The sequence below is a fragment of the Lepisosteus platostomus genome, chromosome 26 (genome assembly GCF_059453375.1).
Source record: "Lepisosteus platostomus isolate fLepPlt1 chromosome 26, fLepPlt1.hap1, whole genome shotgun sequence".
Lineage (NCBI taxonomy): Eukaryota > Metazoa > Chordata > Actinopteri > Semionotiformes > Lepisosteidae > Lepisosteus > Lepisosteus platostomus.
Genome location: NC_142636.1, coordinates 13,942,633 through 13,960,666, shown reverse-complemented (window position 1 = coordinate 13,960,666; position 18,034 = coordinate 13,942,633). Strand labels below are relative to the sequence as shown.

The 18,034-nt window shown below is 54.0% G+C and overlaps 1 protein-coding gene and 1 long non-coding RNA gene across 8 annotated transcripts in view; one reads left to right on the top strand and one right to left on the bottom strand.

The window, feature by feature from the left end:
• Positions 1-14,839, top strand: part of pou2f2b (POU class 2 homeobox 2b) — a 49,992-nt gene extending 35,153 nt beyond the window's left edge. For 5 of the 7 annotated variants that reach the window (XM_088620504.1, XM_088620500.1, XM_088620505.1 and 2 more), the window contains 3 exons: positions 1,124-1,283; positions 3,060-3,133; positions 3,555-14,839. In XM_088620504.1, the coding sequence (XP_088476630.1) occupies positions 1,124-1,283; positions 3,060-3,133; positions 3,555-3,931 (611 nt within the window). In that variant the 3' untranslated portion in view covers positions 3,932-14,839. The remainder of the gene's footprint in view (positions 1-1,123; positions 1,284-3,059; positions 3,134-3,554) is intronic. The other 2 variants (XR_015930529.1, XM_088620506.1) reach the window with 2 other exon arrangements.
• The window catches only part of LOC148640272 (uncharacterized), a 178,441-nt gene that overhangs the window by 71,442 nt on the left and 88,965 nt on the right, over positions 1-18,034 (bottom strand). The window lies entirely within an intron of this gene.

The following is an 18,034-nucleotide window of genomic DNA, read 5'->3' as shown; positions in this document are numbered from 1 at the left end:
CTCTCTCAGTGCAGTGTTAATGTACTGGAGTGTCCAGTCAGTGTGTCTGTATTAACCCCTCTCTCTCTCAGTGCAGTGTTAATGTACTGGAGTGTCCAGTCAGTGTGTCTGTATGAACCCCCCTCTCTCTCAGTGCAGTGTTAATGTACTGGAGTGTCCAGTCAGTGTGTCTGTATGAACCCCTCTCTCTCAGTGCAGTGTTAATGTACTGGAGTGTCCAGTCAGTGTGTCTGTATTAACCCCTCTCTCTCTCAGTGCAGTGTTAATGTACTGGAGTGTCCAGTCAGTGTGTCTGTATGAACCCCTCTCTCTCTCAGTGCAGTGTTAATGTACTGGAGTGTCCAGTCAGTGTGTCTGTATTAACCCCTCTCTCTCTCAGTGCAGTGTTCATGTACTGGAGTGTCCAGTCAGTGTGTCTGTATGAACCCCTCTCTCTCAGTGCAGTGTTCATGTACTGGAGTGTTCAGTCAGTGTGTCTGTATTAACCCCTCTCTCTCTCAGTGCAGTGTTAATGTACTGGAGTGTCCAGTCAGTGTGTCTGTATTAACCCCTCTCTCTCTCAGTGCAGTGTTAATGTACTGGAGTGTCCAGTCAGTGTGTCTGTATTAACCCCTCTCTCTCTCAGTGCAGTGTTAATGTACTGGAGTGTCCAGTCAGTGTGTCTGTATGAACCCCTCTCTCTCAGTGCAGTGTTAATGTACTGGAGTGTCCAGTCAGTGTGTCTGTATGAACCCCTCTCTCTCAGTGTAGTGTTAATGTACTGGAGTGTCCAGTCAGTGTGTCTGTATTAACCCCTCTCTCTCTCAGTGCAGTGTTAATGTACTGGAGTGTCCAGTCAGTGTGTCTGTATTAACCCCTCTCTCTCTCAGTGCAGTGTTAATGTACTGGAGTGTCCAGTCAGTGTGTCTGTATTAACCCCTCTCTCTCTCAGTGCAGTGTTAATGTACTGGAGTGTCCAGTCAGTGTGTCTGTATTAACCCCTCTCTCTCTCAGTGCAGTGTTCATGTACTGGAGTGTCCAGTCAGTGTGTCTGTATTAACCCCTCTCTCTCTCAGTGCAGTGTTCATGTACTGGAGTGTCCAGTCAGTGTGTCTGTATTAACCCCTCTCTCTGTCTTTCTCAGTGACAACCATGTCATCAGCCGTGAGCCCAATGACTCCCAGTGGTCCAGCAACCCTCAGCTCTGCACCTTCCCCTGTGACTCCACCTCCAAACAGCACAGCCAGCCCCAATCCACCTGGGCACAGCTCTCTGGGACTGACAGCAATGAACACACAGACCGGGTAAGAGACAGACTGGCCCTGTACAATCACAGCTCTGAGCACACAGACCGGGTAAGAGACAGACTGGCCCTGTACAATCACAGCTCTGAGCACACAGACCGGGTAAGAGACAGACTGGCCCTGTACAATCACAGCTCTGAGCACACAGACAGGGTAAGAGACAGACTGGCCCTGTACAATCACAGCTCTGAGCACACAGACAGGGTAAGAGACAGACTGGCCCTGTACAATCACAGCTCTGAGCACACAGACAGGGTAAGAGACAGACTGGCCCTGTACAATCACAGCTCTGAGCACACAGACAGGGTAAGAGACAGACTGGCCCTGTACAATCACAGCTCTGAGCACACAGACAGGGTAAGAGACAGACTGGGCCTGTACAATCACAGCTCTGAGCACACAGACAGGGTGAGACAGACTGGCCCTGTTCAATCACAGCTCTGAGCACACAGACAGGGTAAGAGACAGACTGGCCCTGTTCAATCACAGCTCTGAGCACAGACAGGGTAAGAGACAGACTGGCCCTGTACAATCACAGCTCTGAGCACACAGACAGGGTAAGAGACAGACTGGCCCTGTACAATCACAGCTCTGAGCACACAGACAGGGTAAGAGACAGACTGGCCCTGTTCAATCACAGCTCTGAGCACAGACAGGGTAAGAGACAGACTGGCCCTGTACAATCACAGCTCTGAGCACACAGACAGGGTAAGAGACAGACTGGCCCTGTACAATCACAGCTCTGAGCACACAGACAGGGTAAGAGACAGACTGGCCCTGTACAATCACAGCTCTGAGCACACAGACAGGGTAAGAGACAGACTGGCCCTGTACAATCACAGCTCTGAGCACACAGACAGGGTAAGAGACAGACTGGCCCTGTAAAATCACAGCTCTGAGCACACAGACAGGGTAAGAGACAGACTGACCCTGTTCAATCACAGCTCTGAGCACAGACAGGGTGAGACAGACTGGCCCTGTACAATCACAGCTCTGAGCACACAGACAGGGTAAGAGACAGACTGGCCCTGTACAATCACAGCTCTGAGCACACAGACAGGGTAAGAGACAGACTGACCCTGTTCAATCACAGCTCTGAGCACAGACAGGGTAAGAGACAGACTGGCCCTGTACAATCACAGCTCTGAGCACACAGACAGGGTAAGAGACAGACTGGGCCTGTACAATCACAGCTCTGAGCACACAGACAGGGTGAGACAGACTGGCCCTGTACAATCACAGCTCTGAGCACACAGACAGGGTAAGAGACAGACTGGCCCTGTACAATCACAGCTCTGAGCACACAGACAGGGTAAGAGACAGACTGACCCTGTTCAATCACAGCTCTGAGCACAGACAGGGTAAGAGACAGACTGGCCCTGTACAATCACAGCTCTGAGCACACAGACAGGGTAAGAGACAGACTGGGCCTGTACAATCACAGCTCTGAGCACACAGACAGGGTGAGACAGACTGGCCCTGTACAATCACAGCTCTGAGCACACAGACAGGGTAAGAGACAGACTGGCCCTGTACAAACACAGACAGGGCGACAGACAATCGGTCTGTTATGGACAGTTAGTTGTACGCAGTAAGCAGTTCTTTGTAGAAAGTGATGTTCCGGGGACTCTGTCCCGGGCTGTGTTTTAAAACTGCTTCTCTCTGTCTCCCTGTGATACCGTCTGTCCTTTCAAACGGCTTGTCTTTGTCGTCCCGCGTCCCTGTCTGTCCCCTCCGTCCCCGTGTCCGCCTCTGTGTCCGGCTGCACGCCTCCAGGAACCCGGTGCTGGGAGTGACCACAGGGATGGGCCAGTCCCTCATCAGCAGCAACCACCTGGCCACCATCCAAGGTGTGTGAGGAGAGAGGTGGGAGGAGTGGGACTGAGTCACTAATCAGAGACGTCTGTGTGTCGTCAACTCATCCCACAGTCCATCCCATCACCTGAGCACCTGTCACAGTGTGTCTCCTCTCTCTCCTGGACATCAAACTCCCAGCCCCCAGTCTCCTCTCGCTCCTGAGCATCACAGCTCCCAGCGCCCAGTGTGTCTCCTCTCCCTCCTGAGCATCACGACTCCCATCCATAGTGTGTCTCCTTTCTCTCCTGAGAAGCACAACTCCCAGAACCCAGTGTTTCTCCTATCTCTCCTGAACATCATGACTCTCAGCACCCAGTGTGTCTCCTCTCTCTCTCTCCTGAGGATCAGAGTTCGAACCGGTTAAAGAAGAGCCTCAATGACCCCTGACCTTTGACTCTCCCTCTCTCTCCCCAGCTCTGGCAGCCAGTGGTGGTCAGCTCCCCATTTCCAGTCTTGATGGGAGTGGGAAGCTGGTGTTGGGGGCCAGCGGGGGTGCTGGAGGCGGACTCCCCTCCTCCCTCTTCCTCAACCACGGGGGGCTGCCTCTCCTGGCGTCGGGAGCCAGCGTGGGATTGGTCAGCGCGGCTGTCGCCAAGGTAGCCAAGGCGGCCTCCCTTCCCGCCTCCACCCCCAGCCTGGTGGCCATGAGCCCGGCCTCCTCCTCTTCCTTGTCCGGCTCCGCCTCTTCCTGCTCCAGCTCCTCCTCTTCTTCCTCCTCCTGCAGTGAGCCGGCGCAGAGCCCGCCCACCCTGGGCCCCCTGGGGCTGGGAGGCGGGGCCAAGGCTGAGTGACGAGGCGGCGTGCTACTGACTGGCGGGACCGGCAAGAAGACTAACCAATGAAAACAAAGATGAACACAAAACCCCGCCTCCCCTGACCCTCCCGACCCGCCAGGAAGTCCCCGCCCCTCTGCACTCCCTCCCCCGGCCTCCCTCGTCTCGCAAAGCCAAAAACACAGAACGAAGGAGCGAGAGAGGACGAGGAGAGGAGAGGAAGGAGAGGGATGATCAGGGGAGGGAGGGGGTGACTGAAACCAAAAATTATCTAGCTTTTCCCCCGGAGGAAGGGACTGGCTCTGGGGCCAAGGAAGCCCTTTTTCTCCGGAGGCACCAAACGACACCAAATAGGAAAGACAGGAAACCGGAGCGACGATTCGGAGAGGAACTTTGAACCAAAAAAAAACCCCACGAACACTCTCGTTTGTGTCGTGAGTGGGGGGCGGAGGCCGGAGCCCCGCCCACAGCCTGCCAGGACTACAGAACTCTTACAAACCAAAAATCAACGTGACTAGCTGAACCCAAAGGCTCTGTACAGACCCGTCCAGGACCGGTTCTGGACCCAGCTTCATTGCCAGCACCTCTGTCCTTCACACAGCCCCTACCGACCCATCTCAGGCCATCCGTCTGAAATTTACTTTTTGCTCAATGTAATTATTTTGTGAATCGTGTGCTGGAAGAGCTGAGCTCAGAGTTTTTTCACCAAACGGTCTGCCTGCCCGTCTCTCTCATCTCCTTACCTACCTGTCTGCCTGCCTGTCTCTCTCATCTTCCTGTCTGTCTCTGCTCGTCTCCATCATCTCCCCACTTGCCTGTCTCTCTTTTCTTCCTGTGTCTATCAGTCTGTCTCTATCATCTCCATCTCTCTACCATCTCCCTGCCTCATTTATAGTCTCCCTACCTGCCTCTCTCTTCTCCTTACCTGTCTGTCTCCATCTACCTGTCTCTTTTCTCCTTACCTGTCACTATCTGCCTGCCTGTCAATACATATATATAGCACGTGTGTGTATATATGTATATAGTGCTTGTTTTGATTGGTTTTGAACAATGTCCTTTGGTCGTCTTGTCTCCATTGTTTTTGAAACAATAGAAGAAGTTTTTATTTTTTATATTTTAATATAATTTTGTATTAATTTATCATCTTTTCTAGTTCTGTGTTTTTTGACAAAAAGTGCTCTTGTCATCATCTTCATCACATCATCGTGTTCGTCGTTGTTGGCCCCAGTGTGTCGCTCTGCTTGTTTGCAGCGAGGGCAGGGAACAGGAGGTGAGGAAGAGGAGGGCAGGGAACAGGAGGTCAGGGAGAGGAGAGGAGGGAACAGGAGGGGAGGAGACAGGAGTCGGGGGAGAGGAGGGGAGGAGACAGGAGTCGAGGGAGAGGAGGGGAGGGGACAGGAGGTGAGGAGAGGAGGGACAGGAGGGGACGAACAGCAGGGGACAGGAGTCGAAGGAGGGGAGGGGAGGTGAGGGACAGTAGGGGACAGGAGGTGAGGACCAGGAAGTGAGGGAGAGGAGGTGAGGGACAGGAGAGGTCAGGTCGTTGTTGTGAAAAGTCAGCTTCTCGTACCGAGTGCCTCCAGCATCAGCACAGACAGCAACGCCCCCGACACCTGAACACTTACACACACCTAGACAGACACACACCTGCACAAACACCTGGACACTGACACACACCTGCACAAACACCTGGACACTGACACACAACTGGACAAACACACCTGCATACTGACATGCACCTGGACAAACACCTGAACATTGACACACACCTGCATACTGACACACCTGCACAAACACATCTGAACACTGACATGCACCTGGACAAACACACCTGGACGCTGAAACACACCTGCACAAATACCTGAACACAAGCACACACCTGCACAAACACCTGGACACCCAACACCTGAAAACAGGCAAACCTGGACACAGAAACACACTTGACTCCTGGGCACATGCACACCTGTACGGACACACAAATGGACACATGGTCACACAGACAGCTGGACACTTGGATGGCTGGAGACTCCTGCACTGACAGACAGCTCAGGCCCTGATCCAGGACAGCCCCCATTAGCGCAGAGAGACACCCCAAAAGCCCCGGAGACCACGACTGTCTTTTCACACAGCGATTTCTTCAAGCAAAAACTTTCTTCCTCATTTTTGCTAAAAAACTGGTAACAAGAAAAGACTAAGGACTTGAAAAGATGGTCTTCTCTCAGAGTAAACAAATACCTCATTGCAACACTGCAACACTCAAGGAGCCTGCCTGTCGATCTCACACTGCGTACACCTGCCACAGGTGTGATTCCTGCAGCCTCACCTGCGCCGATCTGGGGTGCCTGCTGTCTCACCTGCGCAGATCTGGGGTGCCTGCTGTCTCACCTGCGCAGATCTGGGGTGCCTGCTGTCTCACCTGCCACAGGAGCGATTTCTGCTGTCTCACCTGCACAGATCTGGGGTGCCTGCTGTCTTACCTGCGCAGATCTGGGGTGCCTGCTGTCTCACCTGCGCAGATCTGGGGTGCCTACTGTCTCACCTGCGCAGATCTGGGGTGCCTGCTGTCTCACCTACCACAGATGCAACTCCTGCTGTCTCACCTGTGCAGAGCTGGGGTGCCTACTGTCTCACCTGCGCAGATCTGGGGTGCCTGCTGTCTCACCTGCACAGATCTGGGGTGCCTGCTGTCTCACCTACCACAGGTGCGACTCCTGTTGTCTCACCTTCAGAGCTGTGCTCTTACCCGAGCAGGGATGTTCCCGGAGAGAGAGCAGGGGTACCCCGGCTCTGGGACCGAGACTGAACGGATGCACTCTGCACCCCCAATGTTTGCGGGCTCTTTCCTGCAGCACCACCTGTCCTGTTGTTGTTTTTCTTAAATCCTCTTTACAAAGTCATTTTTTTAAGTCATTTTTTTCCTTGCTGTCTGTATCTGCGCAGGTACAGCTGTCAGTTCTAATGTCGCCCCAAGGGCGGGCTGCTCGTTTCGGGAAATTCTCTCTCTTCGGATACCAAAGCAATTCGTTTCTCGAACTTCTCTAAGATGGAAACGAATAAAAAGACAAATACCCCCCCCACCCCCAGCCCCCAAGTCCACCCCCCCTCCCTTCACTCTCCATCGCGGAACCAAGCAGAAGGGATGTGGGGGCGAGTCGGACCGCGCAGATGGGACACCGGAAACGGGCGCAGGCCTTGGGGGGGGGGGGGGGTAGAGCCGCGGACTCGCTTCGAACCAAACCAAAAATGAACCCCGAAAACTGCGAACCCAAAGCGGGCGAGAGGGGCAGCCCGAGGGGGCAGGAGGCCGGGGGGCCGGGTCCCCGGTCCCGGACGGTCCCGGACGGACAGCCCTGACCTCAGCGAGCCTCGACCTGTCTGTCCCCGCAGTGTCCGTCCGTCTCTCTATCTTCCTTGCGCTCACTGTCGCTTTTTTTTAAGACGAGAGAAAGAAAAAAAAAACTCCTTTTAGTCGTCCTAGAAGCTTTTTTATCAGGTTGGTTGGAGAAATACTGTGAAAATTTAGCTTCCGAATTTTGTTTCGTTTTGTTTTTTCCTAGATTTGAACGGACAAACCAAACTCTCGACTCTGTGTCGAGTGTCAGCGCGATGCCAAAACCAGACCCGCACTCTGACTCTCCCAAAGCCAAACCTGACACGCCAAAAAAAAACAACTACAAAAACTCGAGTGGGGGGTGAGGAGGGGGGAGGGGTTCCACGCTTTGCTCGTGTGAAGAGGTGCTAGATTCGGGGGGGGTGGAGGGGGCAGCGTGTGTGTGCGCGCACGCCGGAGCAGCGTCTCCGTTTCCGTGCGTCACCGCCGCCATGACAACCGCCCTCCCCCGAAAGTACACGACCCCGCCCCTCCTCCTCCGTCACTGTTCCACGCCCCGTTCACGCTGCGAACACGAACGCGCACGCACGCACACGCGTGCGCGCCCGCAGAATCCGTACGGCCACGGCCAACAACAGCCAACAGACGGACAATTTTTAAAAATGAAAAAAAAAAACGAAAAAAATTACAAGTTCTCGACTTAAACTTTTAGAAGGAATGTAATTGTTAGTGCTCCTATAGATTTTGTAGAAAAGGATCTATGTTCTACTGGTTACTTAATCACTGATGTACACAATGTTAAAAAAGATGTTGATGATGATGATGATGATGATGATGACTTGATTTTAGACCAAAAATTCCAACTATCTCTCTTGGGTGAATTAGCTTTGTGTCATTTCTGCTGAGCGGGCAGGCGGACAGGGGGGCAGGCGCTGGGCTCTTCTTGGGGTGGGGTTATGTGCAAGTGTTGGGGGGGAGAAGATAAAAGTACAGAGGACACCCCCAAAATTTTCAAAACCAGAGTCTCTGTGAGGGCAGGAGGAGCAAGCAGGGTGGCGCTCCAGGCCCGATCCAGGCGAGCTCTGGGCCCGATCCGCAGTTCCAGCATCCAGAGGCAGGAGGCGCTGTCAACTCCTCTCTCTGCGATCGCCACCTCTGTTGTGTGTTCGTCAAGCCTTCGCTGACGGCCTGTGACAATGGGGCATCCCAGTGCCTCAGCCGATGACTCCTGGTTTGTTCCAGCACAGCACTTAATTGCTTAATTGGACATTGTTAAGATTGCTGTGCAGTAACTCCTGGTTTGTTCCAGCACAGCCCTTAATTGCTTAATTGGACGTCATTAAGATTGCTGTGCAGTAACTCCTGGTTTGTTCCAGCACAGCACTTAATTGCTTAATTGGACCTCGTTAAGATTGCTGTGCAGTAACTCCTGGTTTGTTCCAGCACAGCACTTAATTGCTTAATTGGACCTCGTTAAGATTGCTGTGCAGTACCTCCTGGTTTGTTCCAGCACAGCACCTAATTACTTAATTGGACCTCGTTAAGATTGCTGTGCGGGTGACTCCTGCCTCTTCAGCGCCCCCTGCTGCCCCCACTGCTGCTGAATGTATTGACCCGCCTGTGTCACATGTGCCACAGCAGGGGGAGAGGTGGGCACTGGGCAGGCAGGACAGGGGGCTCTACAGGAGGGGATTCGGGGGCGCACGCTCGGAGGCGGGGTCCTGGGGACTCCGCGGGTACGAGCAGAGCTCACGATGAGCTGAAGTAGCGCCCCCTGGGGGACGAGGGACAGGCCTCCTCCCTAAGAACACGGCTCGTCCGCTGCAGGGACCCCTCCTGCCCCCCAGCTCGCTCCTGCAGAGAGACCCCTCCGAGGAGAGAGGGGGTACCAGGGTACCAGGCACTCAGAGGAAGGGCAGCATATAGGCAGGCAGGTAGACAGGTTGATACACAAGCGGACAGGCACACACACAGGTAGACAGACAGGTAGGCAGAGAGACAGACACACAGACAGGTAGAGAAACACAGACTGACAGACAGGTAGACAGGTTGATACACAAGCAGACAGGCACACACACACAGGTAGACAGACAGGTAGGCAGAGAGACAGACACACAGACAGGTAGAGAAACACAGACTGACAGACAGGTAGACAGGTTGATACACAAGCGGACAGGCACACATACAGGTAGACAGACAGGTAGGCAGAGAGACAGACACACAGACAGGTAGAGAAACACAGACTGACAGACAGGTAGACAGGTTGATACACAAGCAGACAGGCACACACACACAGGTAGACAGACAGGTAGACAAACACAGACACACGGGTAGACAAACACAGACTGACAGACAGGTTGATACACAAGCGGACAGGCACACACACAGGTAGACAGAAAGGTTGACAGACAGATATACAGTTAGACAGAGAGAGAGATTGGTAGACAGACAGACAGGTAGGCAGAGAGACTGTCTCGCCCCCTCCCAGCACGCACAGTCCTCCCTGCGGGGGCTTACTGGGGTTCGCTTGGTCCTTTAGTTCGGCTCCTGGCCTAGCTGTCCCGCCAGCCCGCTCGCTGCAGGGGTACGAGAGAGAGATAGTTCGTCATATACCTCATATACCTTGATGATAAACCAAATAGACGAATGCTTTAAAATAAGGGGGGGACGCCTGGGGCGCCTGGGGCCAGGGGGGAGGGGGGCCTGGGTGAGTGAGACAGGCTGCTCCTCTCGGGGGGTCTGGCTCAGAGAGGGGCTCTGGGGAACAGGGCTGCTGTCCCCGGGAAAGGGGGGTGCCAGGAGAGTCTGAGGACCCTCACCCCAAGAGAGAGCAGCCTGCTCATCCCCCCCCCCACACACACACTCTCGGGGTCTGCGTTCGGGGGGGGGCAGGGCTGGCAGGGGGATCCCTGTCTGCTGCAGCCTGATCCGCCCCAGGTTGTTCAGGTCTCTGTGCAGCGGTGTGAAAAGGGGGGTGATGTGTACAGTGTACCCCCGTCTCGCACTGGGGGGTGGGGGGGCCCTCCTCCGCGTTTGAGCTTTGAAAACAGTCCTGTCTGCAGGCGACCGGCCCCCAGCCCCCCCACATCACCCCCGGGACACACGCCGGCTTACGGCCTGGCAGGGGAGCCCCGCGCCCCCCTTGTCCGGCGCGGAGGGCCCCCCCAAGAGCCCTGGCCAGCTGCCGACTCGCTCCCCTCGAGAGCGGACCGCCCTGTCCGCGGGGGTGGGGGCGGGGCCGCAGGCCTGTGTCAGGATTGGGTGTCTCTCGTTGCTGGGTGACCAATAGGGGCGCAGCACCCCCCCTCCCTCCGCCCGTCTCGGGGGGGGGAGGGGCTTCAGGGGTGGGGAGGAAGAGGAGGAGGAGGATGTCAGTCTCGCCGCTCGCCGTCGCCCGTCTCTCTCTCTCTCTCTCGAGGCTGGAGCACACGTTCTTCCCGAATTCCTGCAGGCTTCTCGAACACTGCAGCCCCTTCTCTTAATTCTCGCCATCGGGGGTGCGCGTGGACTTACGGCTCGGCACGATGGGGTGCCCCCCGCGTTCCCCTCCGATGGGGGGCGATGGGGGGCAGGCTCTGGGCGCTGGGAGGAGAGAATGCAGCGAATCTTCTTCCGGAGCCTCGTGCCTCATCCCTCTGCCTCCACCGCCCCTCCCCCAGATCCACAGCCCTGGCACAAACACGCCTGCAGTGAATCATGGGAACTGCTGCTCTCCGAGGACAGGAAGCCTCTATGAATCCTGGGATCTATGGCATGTGACCAGCACGGATCGGCTTCTGGGGCTGGAAGCAGAAGCTCCCCCAAAGAGACTGGGCTTTCCACTCTGCTGACTGGCGTGCAAGATCAGAACTGTGTACTTGTGAGTCTGGTGAGCTGGGGGATGTGATTACCCGTGCAAAAACAAGACTGTGTACTTGTGAGTCTGGTGAGCTAGAGGCTCTGATTACTCGTTCAAGGCCAGAACTGTGTACTTATTAGTCTAGTGAACTAGGGGCTGTGATACCTCATGTGAGGCCAGAACTGTGTGCTTGTGAATCTGGTGAGTTGGGGGCTGTGATTACTTGTGCAAGGCCAGAATTGTGTACTTGTGAATCTGGTAAATTGGGGTCAGATTACTTGTGAGTCTGGTGAGCTGGAGGCTATGATCACTTCTGCAAAGACAGGACTGTGTACTTAGTTTGGTGAGCTAGAGGATCTGATTAGTCATACAAAAGCCAGACATGCATACTTGTTAGTCTAGTGAACTAGGGGCTGTGATTTACTTGTGCGAGGCCAGAACTGTGTACTTGTGAGTCTAGTGACCTGTGAACAGTGATTACTCATGCAAGGCAAGAACTGCGTACAGGTAAATCTGGTGAATTCGGGGCTGCGATTAGTTGTGCAAGGCAAGAAGTGTGTACTTGTGTATCTGGTGAACTGGGGGCATTGATTTCTAGTGCAAGGCCAGAACTGTGGACTTGTGAGTTTTGTGAGTTGGAGGTGGTGATTACACATGCAAGGTCAGAACTGTATATGTCTGTGTCTGGTTACCTGTGAATAGTGATTTCTCGTGTTAAGGCCAGAACTGTGTACTTGTGAATCTGATGAGCTGCAGGCTGTGATTACTCGTGTTAAGGCCAGAACTGTGTACTTGTGAATCTAGTGAGCACGTGCAAAGTCAGAACCTCAGCAAGAGTCATGCGATTGTACGATCTGCCTGTGAAGAAGTGTTGGGTGCAGGTGTTACAAATGTTCAATGCTCTAGGGTGCTCTCTGGACCCCTCTGGATGAAAGCCCCGGACTAGCTTGCTTGGGATAGGTCAGCTCCCAGCCACAGCACTCCCTGATTGGCTGGACTGCACGCCAATAGCTCTTGAGGGTCAGTCCTTAGGGAATGATGAGAGTCACCTCTGCAAGCTGCATGTCGGATTGTCACTCTGATCCATCTGTCCACTCACACGGTGCAGGGTTTGAGTGTGGGGACCCCCAGGGGGCCGGCCCTCAGGGAACAGAGGGGCCACACTAAGCTCACAGTGCACAGTCGCGCTCAGTCTCCAGCGAAGGACGGCGTCTCTCTGGACAGGGCCTGCAGACAGGAGCTGCGAAGGACAAGGGTGCACGGGCCCTCTGTCCCAGCCAGACACAGAGACACACAGGCAGGCAGCGGAGACAGACTCCTCTCTCAGACAGCTCCCCTTCCTCCCCTCCTGGCCTCCTCTCCAACTATACAGCTGAAACCCAAAGGTGTTTTTTTAAAGAACAGACACAAAGGTGAGCAGTGTGCAGGTGTTACAGAAGAAAATGAAGAAAAAGTCAATAAAACCTTAAAAACGAAACCAAAGAGCTCCGCATTCTCCTCTCTCTCTCTCTACCTGTTCCTCTGTTCTCTCTGTGCCTGTCTCTCTCTCCTCTGTCCCTCTGCCTGTCTCACAACATCGCTGCCTTTCCTTGGCCTTGACTCCCCCTCCCCCAGGCCCCCCCGGCCTCGTCACCCAGCAACAGGGACTCTGTGTTCGATGACCTCAGCAATCCAAAGGGAAAATAATAATGAAAATAATAAGAAAATGTATATTTTTAACTATTTGTCATTGGAAAAAAAAAAGCTTTAGCTTCTCGTAAAATATGATGACGATGATGATGATATCAATGAATTTTACTCTTCGTGTGTGTAGATTGTTCAGCCTCCCTTCGTTTGTGTCTCCAGATTTGCTGCCCTGATTTCTTCTTTTCTGTCTGTTCCTTGTCACTTGTTGTTGGGGGAAGAATTTGTTTTGAACAACTTAGAAAATCCAGAGTGACGAACTCTTCACTCTCTGTAACCTGTTCTGTTAAATTGCCTTTTAGCTTCTGTGTAAGATCTTAGTGGAATAATAAAAACCAATCGTTTAAAAAGCAAGAAAGAAGGAAATGTCATTATGCCTGTCAACATGAAAGTGTTTTCTACAGTATGAGACAGTCCTGCCCTGTTACTGTAGAGCTGCAGGCTCTTATGTTTCTTGAACTGAGCCAGTTACACAGGGACCGTTAACCCCTGACTGAAGACCCCAGAGCCCATGAAGGACTGGGGTCTCAGGGACTGAGCTGAGCCAGTTAGTGTCCTCATGAGCCCAGATTCACAGTGACCTTTAACCCCTGACTGAAGACCCCCAGAACCCCTGAAGGACTGGGGCTCTCAGGGACTGATCTGGTCCAGTTACTTTCCTCATGAGCCCAGAATCTCAGGGAACTGGGGCTCTACAGCACCAGGGCACACAGGACTGGCTGTGGCTGGGACTGATTGCTGTGTCTTTATGTCTGTGAATAGACAACACAGCACAATGTCAGCTGTCTGGCTCCCGAGTCTAGAACAGGCCACACAGCAACCAGGGCAACATGGACTGAGCCTGTCTCTGTCTCCTCACTCTCTCTCTTCCCCTCTTTCCTCATTCACTCTCTTTCTCTCCTCCTCCTGACTCTCATTCTGTCTCTCCTCCCCCCCAGTGCAGACCAGCGTGCCGCTTTCTGCACTGTGTCCACCCTGTTTCCAGCAAGCTGGTCACCAGCTGCCAGTGAAACCCTGCAGAGCGACAACAGGGACTGTCCACAGCCACTGACAAGGCTCCACACTGCCCCCTGGTGCCCAGACTGGGTATGGTCAGTGTTGGCAAGGCACCAGCCAGGAGCCCTTCTGCAGGAACACAACAGGAAATGACACGCCAGCGCATCACAGCACACAGCAGTCAGGGGCGACCCCTCAGCCCAGGCCCTGCCCTTCATGGGGCACATGCGGATTCTCTACAGAACAGAACCAGAAGGGCCCAGATGCTAAAACCTCTGGTTTTCAGCCGGGGAGTCTCTGGGAGGTTCTCTTCCAGCTTGGACGTCTTCCTCCTGCAACACCTGTTTCCTGTTTGCCTTCCTGTTGTTGAAGAGTGACTGTGAGTGTGAGTGTGCGACTGAGGCTATACGAATGTGCGAGGGATTATGCATGTGTGTGTATACGAGTGTGTGCATCTGTCATTATGCACAAGTATGTGCAGTGTGTGCATGAGTATATGCATATGATTGTGCATGCATATGTGCTTTGGTGTGATTGTACTTGAAAGAAACAATGTGCTCATGAATGCAAGTGACAAGTGTGTGAGAGTGTAACCGTGCATGAGTCTTGAGTGCATGACTGCACGACTGCGTCTTTGCACAAAGTGTGTGTGCACATGCAAGTTAATTTGTGCACGGGTGTGGTTGTGCACAAGTGTGTGTGCACATGCAAGGTAAATTGTGCACGAGTGTGTGTGTGTGTGTGATTGTGCATGAGTCTGATTGTGTACATGTAAGTTAAAATGTGCACGATGTGTGTGTGGAAGAGTGTGACTGTGTGTTGTTTCTTCCTGCTCTCTCTCCCTAACTCATCTTTCCTTCTCTCCTTTGTTTCTGTTCTCCATCCTCTCTCTTTCTTGTGGCAGCAAGTTACAGTCTCGTAGTGTTTTTACCTTTAGACAAGAGACAGAAGGAGAACTTCTCCACTCTGCTTGTGCATTGTACAGTGCTGTTTCTTTAACAAGTCATGTTTGTAACTGGGGGTGACTCATTCATCAGAATAATAAAAACAGAAAAAGAAGAAAAGATCATGTACAGAAGCCCATGTCTCTCGTTTGTGTTTCATTTACAAGCTGCTCGTTTTCCTGTGTGCAAGTTTGACAGTTATGATCCACAATTACACAGCAATTAAATAGATACATCACCTCCTAAAAAAGCTCACATACTGTATCATTTTGTCATTAATTAAAATTCCCTAATGCATTAGAGATGGAGAGAGCGCTACTCAGAGCTCAGTAGTCATTGGCACCTTCTGTGCAGAGACTGCATGATCTCTCCACAGCCATGAGTGACCAGATGTGTCACAGGTGTGTGTGTGTGCAGTAAGACAGGTTGGTGTGCTGTGAGACAGGTGTGTATGTGCTGTGAGACAGGGGTGTGTGTGTGTGCAGTAAGACAGGTTGGTGTGCTGTGAGACAGGTGTGTATGTGCTGTGAGACAGGGGTGTGTGTGTGTGCAGTAAGACAGGTTGGTGTGCTGTGAGACAGGTGTGTATGTGCTGTGAGACAGGGGTGTCTCCTCAGTGTGCAGTAAGACAGGTTGGTGTGCTGTGAGACAGGGGTGTCTCCTCAGTGTGTGCAGTGAGACAGGCGCGTGTGTGTCCCTCAGTCCAGGTTCAGACTGCACAGGACAGGGCTGACAGCTCTGTCTCTCCCTGCCCCCAGTGCTCACCTGCTGGGAACCCTGGAATCAACACCAGGACCCTGACTGCATCCAGCTGCCACGCGTGAAAGACCTCAGCAGGTCCGGGCGCCCCCGACTGGTCCACAGCGCCTGTACCTGTATCACCGGTGAAAGACGCTCTTAACAGCCCCACCCCCTCTCCGCCTGCTGGCGCCGCCTGCAACATTCACACCCGGGGCTGAAAAGGAAACTAAATGCAATGACACGCCCGAAGAAGACTCCACAGCCGAAACGTTGTGTTTCCTTTAGGCTCTTTTCAGCCGGGAATAAATCTTTACTCGTTCTTAAATGAAATGACGTCAGTTCCTGCCCGGGGGCGGGGCGGGGCCAGTGTCTACGGCGCACCAATCGCTGCGCGGCTTCCTGGAGGAAGGAGGAGGAGCCGAGGGCGCCATCTTGGATCCACGCGCCGCTCGAGCCAGCCGGAGCCAACATGGCGGGCGCGAGAGTGGCGTCGTGCGCCGCGTGGCGGTGGGCGACTTAGTGTTTAATGCGAGTGGAAGCGACTCTCACACTGTTACAGAGCAGAACTAACGCCACGTCACTGCACAAACATTTAAGCCCGAGACCTCGGAAGCACATGAAACACATTAAGCACATTAAAGTTAAGACAGAAGCGTGAAATGCTTTGTTTCAGTGCCATTTAATACAGACCGTTCCGTCTGTGCAGACATCTGTGTTTGGTGAAGCCCGTGCAATTCAAACCTGGCCCCTGTCCCTGTCCCGCGTCCGGATCGTGCCGACGTGCACAGCGCCTCCGCCTGCAGCGCCGCCGAGGGGCCGCCAGGTGGCAGCCGCGGCCCGCCGGAGGCTCGGCTCGGCGGCGGCCGTCGCCCGGGAGCGCAGTCGGGAGCGGAGCCCGCCGGGACAGGGCGGGCGTGTCTGGTCTCTCTCGAGGCGCCGGGCCCGTCTCAGCACGGCAGCCCAGTTGTTTCCACAGGTTTTTTTTAGATTTGGACAGGTTTTGTTGTTCTGCTGGCAGAGACTTTTTTTCTGCAAGTATGGAAGTACAGGAAAAAACACAGCAGACCAGTCTGTTACACTAGGAGCTACAGTCCCAGTCCAGTAGAACAGTCCAGTTACACTAGGAGCTACAGTCCCAGTCCAGTAGACCAGTCTGTTACACTGGGAGCTACAGTCCCAGTCCAGTAGACCAGTCCTGTTACACTGGGAGCTACAGTCCCAGTCCAGTAGACCAGTCCAGTTACACATGGAGCTACAGTCCCAGTCCAGTAGACCAGTCCAGTTACACTAGGACCTACAGTCCCAGTCCAGTAGACCAGTCTGTTACACTAGGAGCTCCAGTCCCAGTCCAGTAGACCAGTCTGTTACACTGGGAGCTACAGTCCCAGTCCAGTAGAACAGTCCTGTTACACTAGGAGCTACAGTCCCAGTCCAGTAGACCAGTCTGTTACACTAGGAGCTACAGTCCCAGTCCAGTAGAACAGTCCTGTTACACTAGGAGCTACAGTCCCAGTCCAGTAGACCAGTCTGTTACACTGGGAGCTACAGTCCCAGTCCAGTAGACCAGTCCTGTTACACTAGGAGCCCGGAGTGGATCACCTGCTCTGCAGCTGAGTCCTCACAGCAGCTTTGCAAGGCGTCTCCCTGCGTCTCCCTGCGTCTCCCTGCGTCTCCGCGCTGCTCAGCTTCCTGCCCGGCTGCTGCAGCTCTGCAGTGCTGCACGGCGCAGCTCACGGCACTGATATCCGACTCTCCTCTGCCTGCCTCCATCTCTCCTACACTGTGCTGACTCCCCTGTCTCAGGCTCTGTGCTGTAGTGACTGTCTCTCTCTCTCAGTCTCTGTGCTGTAGTGACTGTCTCTCTCAGGGCCTACACTGTGCTGACTCCCCTGTCTCTGGCTCTGTGCAGTAGTGACTGTCTCTCTCTCTCAGGCTCTGTGCAGTAGTGACTGTCTCTCTCTCTCTCAAGCTCTGTGCAGTAGTGACTGTCTCTCTCAGGCTCTGTGCAGCAGTGACTGTCTCTCTCAGGCTCTGTGCAGCAGTGACTGTCTCTCTCTCTCTCAAGCTCTGTGCTGTAGTGACTGTCTCTCTCTCTCAGACTCTGTGCAGCAGTGACTGTCTCTCTCTCTCTCAGGCTCTGTGCAGTAGTGACTGTCTCTCTCTCAGGCTCCGTGCAGCAGTGACTGTCTCTCTCTCTCAGGCTCTATGCAGCAGTGACTGTCTCTCTCTCTCAGGCTCCATGCAGCAGTGACTGTCTCTCTCTCTCAGGCTCTGTGCTGTAGTGACTGTCTCTCTCAGGGCCTACATTGTGCTGACTCCCCTGTCTCAGGCTCTGTGCAGCAGTGACTGTCTCTCTCTCTCAGGCTCCGTGCAGTAGTGACTGTCTCTCTCTCTCATGTCTTCCTTTGCTCTAACCCGTCCTCTGGGGTCAGCCCCCCTGTTTCTGAGCAGACGGCAGGTCTCTCCAGCCCTGCGAGATGCGCTGAGGACAGCGGTCCAGCCCGGGAGATGTGTCCAGCGTGCCGGCAGGAGCCCGCGAGGCCGTGACGCGGCGCCGGTGCCTCTCGGCGGCAGGGAGGATGTGGAGA